The sequence below is a fragment of the Arachis ipaensis genome, chromosome B7, assembly GCF_059453495.1.
Source record: "Arachis ipaensis isolate K30076 ecotype BB chromosome B7, ASM5945349v1, whole genome shotgun sequence".
Taxonomy (NCBI): Eukaryota; Viridiplantae; Streptophyta; class Magnoliopsida; order Fabales; family Fabaceae; genus Arachis; species Arachis ipaensis.
The window spans coordinates 65,707,305-65,714,005 of NC_142442.1; the positions used below are offsets into that span (position 1 = coordinate 65,707,305).

The 6,701-nt window shown below is 39.0% G+C and overlaps 1 protein-coding gene across 1 annotated transcript; it reads right to left on the minus strand.

Moving 5' to 3' along the window:
• Positions 1-4,077: 4,077 nt before the first annotated feature.
• Positions 4,078-4,584, minus strand: LOC148552849 (uncharacterized; the record flags this gene model as incomplete). Its single annotated transcript, XM_088493177.1, has 1 exon — positions 4,078-4,584. A coding segment is annotated over one exon (507 nt), but the record flags the coding sequence as incomplete, so codon positions are not given.
• Between the last annotated feature and the right edge of the window lie 2,117 nt (positions 4,585-6,701).

Sequence of the window (6,701 nt, forward strand, 5' to 3'; positions counted from 1 at the left end):
TACCTATTCTTCTATTTCATCTATGATAACCCATTAGTGTTTCTATATACATAAATCATTAGTATTAAGTTGGTCAGACCTAATACCATGAAGTATGAAATGGTAAACTAACAGCGTTAATCATCAGACAGTTATGCATATAAAACACAAACTCTTGTTATCAGAACAAGTCACAAAGCATGACAGACACTCAGAGTATGCAATGAAGCATAGTCAGTCCATTCTCAAATCTCTAACAGGAACGAACTGCTCTGATACCATATTGTAACGACCCAACTTCCAGAACGTCAGGATCGTACCGAAAGTAAGGCGTTACCAACCTACTTTCCTTTATTAACTATTTACTATTAAGCCTTTAGTTCGATATCGCGATTTAGTTTTATAGAAAATTCCAAAAAAATTTTGTTTTTATTAATTAAAATCATATAGCAAACATCACCAAGTAATAATAATCACATAATTATTAATAATAGTAATATTATACAAAAGAATTTAAATAAAATTCAGGTACAACTCCTATCCCTCTGCATAAAATAAAAACTAAAGCTACAAAGGCGAGGAAATTCTATGAAAGAAACTCAAGTCATAAACTTAACTCGTAAATAAGTTCTATAATCGCCCCCAGCTTCAAATGGAGTCTTCGAACCTGTATCACTGAAAAGGGTGGAAGATTTTGGGGTGAGAACAAACCACACGTTCTCAGTAGGGAATGGGAATGCCGTAAAAGTAATGATTAACATGCAAATAATTAACTCCAGTTTCCAATGTAGTTTTCTTTATCAAACCTTTTCAAAATTTCTTAAGACTTACTTGAAACCGTTTAAATCCCTTTCTTTAAATCATATTACTTAAATAAAGTCTCAACCGCATTAGCAATTCTTCAGCTACAAATAGCATTCCTCAACCATCACAATAACTAAGTAAATCAGCAACATAAATAATATACCCAAACCTCACTTCACAAATACCATTCCTCAATACTTCACTAAGTTCAAAGCATCAATAAAAATATCTAATCAAACACACAAGCAAGTCACCAAGACAAGCAGCACAATCACAAAGAAACAAGACAAGCAACACAATCAAATGCATATGCACAAACAATATGATGCATGTCTGTCCTAAGCAGGCCATGAGCTCACGTGTCGGTTTACACCCTGCAGCCCGACATTACCTAGGAACAAGTCCCAGATATGGCTTCCCTTTGTGTCCTTAGTGCATATGTGTCGGTGGTAAGAATACCACTCCTTCGTGACTACCGGCAGTCGGCGCGAAGCCCGACCCCATTATATACGCACAAGGGGAAACAGTGATCCTCGGTTCGTGGGCGTCCCCGAGATCAATTCACAAACAAAATAGAGATCTTCAGTTCGTGGGTTATACCCGAGATCAATACACAATAACATAGCGATCTTCAGTTCGTGGGTTATACCCGAGATCAATACACAGCAAACATTGATCTTCAGTTCATGGGCTATACCCGAGATCAACATACAATTCATGGGTTATTCCCGTAATCAATGATTATCAGTCCATGGGTTTTTCCCGCATATAAAACAAATAACAATCTATAGGTTTTCCCCGAGATCAATGATCATTCAGTTCGTGGGTACTTCCCGAATTTTACCAATTATCAATTCATGGATTTTTCCCGTAGTTAAGCAACTAACAGTTCGTGGGATTTTCCCGTATTTTATCACTTTTCATTTTCCTTTCTAAAACTCAACAATCCATATATCAGTTCCGCATTCTCTTTTCCCTTTGAATCCTTAACATATTTTCTTAAACCTTTCTTAACTTTCTCAAGCATTCATTTGCAAAAATCTCAATCATCAATTCAGTTCATAATCTCTGCTTTAGCAACCTTGAGTCAAGCCAACTTTAAAACTATTTTTCAGTTTAGTCCTCTATCAAAAGACTTAAGAAAATCATTTATTTTAATTTCATTAAACACCTTTCAAAACATAGCCTCTCATTATAAGTAATCAAATAAAACTTAAATAATCATTTTTTAAATCCAAATCTTCTAAAATAACTTCTCAAATTTTATAAAATTTCGGCAGCACCTCCCCTAATACTCGGACTTAGCCACCCTTACGGGTTCCCTCTTTCTCAACAAGTCTCCCCCTTTCCTCAACAACTACCAAATAAGAGGTTCTCAAATCAGTTAGAAAATTCACAATTTACAATAGCCAACAGTTCGGTCATAATCCACAATTCCCACATAACCCATCAATTCAACTTTCACCTCATCAATTCGTAACTAACTTTCACTTATCATAGGATTCTTTCAAAATTAAACTCAATAAACTAGTATTCCAAGAAACTTGGTGTTGAGGTAATTTGGTCACAATAAAAACTTGTACCATCTCTCTTATAATTCTGTTATTGTTTCCTAAGAAAATGCAGAAAAACAGCAGCAAGTAGTAAGTTTGATAAATTTCTTAAAAATCCAGTTTTCACCCAATGCCTTTCAAAATTTACGACCTCAAACAAGACTCTTTTAGCTTTTTATTGAATCAAATTCCAGATTAATACCATGTCATATGAAAAAGTTATGAAGTGAGAAACACAGCCAGGCCTTTTAGAATTCGGTTTCCAAAATCCAGTGAGTTATCCATACTCTTTTCAACATATCTACTTGGTTAAATAGGATATTGACATGAAATTTAAAATGAAGATTGTGGACACAGGAAGCTTGAAAATGCCGTTGGTTTCAGCTCAAATACTTACCAGAATTGAAAGTTAAGTGAGTTGGAAGTTGGTGCTTCTTCAGTAAAGAAACAGAATTTTCTGTAGAAACCATCAATCTTCAAAAATTCATTTCTCCCAAAATACTCATCAATAAATTCTGAATTTTTTATGAGATGCTCAAAACACAGTAAAGTTTTATGAAAAAATAGTTTCATTCAAGTATATAACCTGGGATGCTCCCAGAAATTGATTCTTTCTACTGTCATGTATGCAGAAATTCTGCCTTAAGCATTTTCAACAACCTTACTAATCAAAAACCACATTTGAACTTATAATCCTTCCAAAATCACACGTTTAACCTCTTTCCAGTTATTCAAAATTGTCTTCATTGCCAACACAGCCCAAGAGCCGAGAATCAATAATTCACACGATGTCAAGTACTTAAGCATCATCAAACCTTTTCTTTTCTACACTATGCCAAGCATAATTTTCCATATACACTCATCATCATTCAAACACACAATAACTCATCAATTCACACCAGCAAGCTCAGCAACAAAAGTAACACCATTTATTCTATCCCTTACAACATTCAGTACGCACAATCATCAAATCAATCACCAACTACAGTTATAATTCAACTCAATTCCATCCACATAAGAGAAAACAATATCAATTACAACTCCAAACACTCACAACAAAGCCCAAAGACATTCGCAGCCTTAACCTGAATTCAATAATCCAATTGAAGCACTAAAACATCATCAAACTTATTCCAAATTTCACAACCTCAAACCAAGCTTATTTCTATCAATTAGTCTCTCATAACAACAAAACTAATTACATTCACAGCAATAATCAAAACTCAATTCATCAGTTATCTATACCACAGCTTTTCAATAATTAACTCGGCAAATTTCAATTTAATAAACTATACTAAATTAATCATTATTCACAACAGCATCTAAATTCAATCACAGCTCAGAATAATCAGAACAACCAACTAATTCCACATGCATTTCAAGTCATTCATGTTAATTAAGAAATTCTTAACCTTTGTTAACCATTTGCACTTATCCAATAACTTTGTAGGCATTCTAAATTAAAAACATTAAATCCCCTACCTCGACTAGCCGAAACCGTCGAAAATTCACTAAACGCAGCTGCTCCATTAGCAGTTTCCAGCACCTATTTCCATGGCAGCAACAATGACAAGGTTAAACGCCTCCTCTCCTCTCCGATCTGGGATTCCAGAAGTAGCAGCCAAACAGGGCTAGCAGCAACATGAGGTGGTCACGGTGAATTCAAATAGGATAACAGTAAAAATTCTGGAAACTCCATGCTAACTCAAATTGAAGCAAGGGCCAAAATGCCTTACCTCAATTAGCCGTAATTGAAGAATTTAAATGCGGTAAACACAATATTACGAATCCACGCAGCTTTGATGGCGGCGGAGGCTCCGGCTGCTGCGAGAACCATGAGCAGAGACAGAACTGGGCAAGCCTCCACTCCAAACCTCCAAAAACAGCACCAGCTCCAACAAAGCTTGATGGTGGTAGAAGCTGACTTCAGTGCTGGTGATGCTGGACAGAACGACGAAGGGAACAGAGGGCATGAACGGTGGCATTGGAACGACGGCGGCGGAACCCTCGCGGTGATGGCCGTGGATCGATGGCGACAGCGGCGTGGAACACAGCTCTTCGTGGTGGTCGCTCTCCTCCTTTCGGCGACGTCAGCAGCGATGACAGACCCTTGAAGCGGCGGCGGCAGAACGCGAATGAACAACGGCGACGCGAGCTCTGGCTCTATGGACGGGACGGCGCTGCGAAGTAGCTCGACGGCGAGCTCCAGGGAGGCGGCACGGCGAACAGCATCCACCCTTCTCCCTCGGACGTATCAGCGGCTAGCAGATTGCTCAGAGGTTTTGCAATTTTTGAAAAATATTTTATAATCCTCCTATAGAGTCCTGCATGCCCCAGAAAGCTTCTGATTGCCTTAACATTGGCAGGTGGTGGTAATTTTTCAATTACCTCTACCTTAGCTTGATCCACCTTTATTCTCTTGTTCGAAATTTTGTGCCCAAGGATAATTCCTTCAGTCACCATAAAGTGACATTTCTCCCAGTTTAAAACCAGGTTAGTCTCTTGGCACCTTTTCAGAACAAGTGCTAGATGGTCAAGACAGGAGCTGAATGAGTCTCCAAATACTGAGAAGTCATCCATGAAGACTTCCAGAAATTTCTCTACCATATCAGAGAAGATAGAGAGCATGCACCTCTGAAAGGTTGTAGGTGCATTGCACAGACCAAATGGCATCCTTCTGTAGGCAAATACTCCAGATGGACATATGAATGCTGTTTTCTCTTGGTTCTGAGGATCTACTGGAATTTGGTTGTAACTTGAATAGCCATCCAAAAAGCAGTAGTATTCATGACCTGCTAGTCTCTCTTGCATCTGGTCTATGAATGGTAAAGGAAAATGATCCTTCTGTTGGCTGTATTGAGTCTTCTGTAGTCAATACACATACGCCACCCTGTAACTGTTCTTGTGGGAACCAGTTCATTCCTTTCATTATGAACCACTGTCATACCTCCCTTCTTGGGGACAACTTGGACAGGGCTCACCCAGGGGCTATCAGAAATAGGATAAATAATCCCAGCCTCTTGTAACTTAGTAACCTCTTTCTGCACCACCTCCTTCATGGCTGGATTCAGCAGCCTCTGTGGTTGAACCACTGGCTTAGCATCATCCTCCAATAGGATCTTGTGCATACATCTGGCTGGGCTAATGCCCTTGAGATCACTTATGGACAACCCAAGAGCTATCTTGTGTGTCCTTAGCACCTGAATTAGTGCTTTCTCTTCCTGTGGCTTTAAAGCAGAGCTTATGATCACCGAAAAAGTGTCATCTTCTCCCAGAAATGCATATTTCAAGGATGGTGGTAGTGGTTTGAGCTCGGGTTTAGGAGGCTTCTCCTGTTCCTGAGGAGTTTTCAGAGGTTCTTTATTTTTTCTGGTTCCTCCAGATCAGGCTGAACATCTTTAAAAATGTCCTCTAGCTCTGATTTGAGACTCTCAGTCATATTGACCTCTTCCACCAGGGAGTCAATAAAATCAGTGCTCATGCAGTCTTTTGATGTGTCTGGATGCTGCATAGCTTTGACAGAATTCAACTTAAACTCATCCTCATTGACTCTCAGGATTATCTCCCCTTTTTGGACGTCAATAAGGGTTCGTCCAGTTGCTAGGAAAGGTCTTCCTTGAATGAGAGTTGTACTCTTGTGCTCCTCCATTTCAAGCACTACAAAGTCAGTGAGAAAGGCAAATGGCCCAACCTTGACAATCATGTCCTCAATTACGCCTGATAGAATTCTAATGGAGCCATCAGCAAGTTGGAGGCATATCCGAGTTGGTTTAACTTCTTCAGCCAAACCAAGCTTTCTGATAGTAGATGCAGGTATCAGGTTTATACTTGCCCCAAGATCACATAAAGCTGTCTTGGTACAAGCATCCTCTAATGTGCATGGTATCATAAAGCTTTCGGGATCTTTAAGCTTCTCTGGTAAGCTTTTTAAAATTACTACACTGCATTCTTCAGTGAGAAAAACTTTTTCAATTTCTCTCCAATCCTTCTTATGACTTAAGATCTCTTTCATGAACTTAGCATAAAAGGGTTTTTGCTCAAGTGCCTTTGCAAACGGAATCTTTATTTCAAGAGTCCCGAGATAATCTGCAAAGCGGGCAAATTGTTTATCTTGTTCTGCTTGGCGAAGTTTCTGAGGATAAGGTATCTTGGCTTTATATTCTTCAACCTTAGTTGCTGCAGGTTTATTTCCTACATAAGTGGTTGGAGAAGCCTGCTTAAGGGGGTTGTTATCAGCACTTGCACGTGTCTGATCCCTCATTGGCATTTGAACACCCAAATTGGGTGCTTTTTGGGCGTTTAACGCCAGATTGCCACCCTTTTCTGGCGTTTGAACGCTAGAATTGGTCATCCATTGGGCGTTCA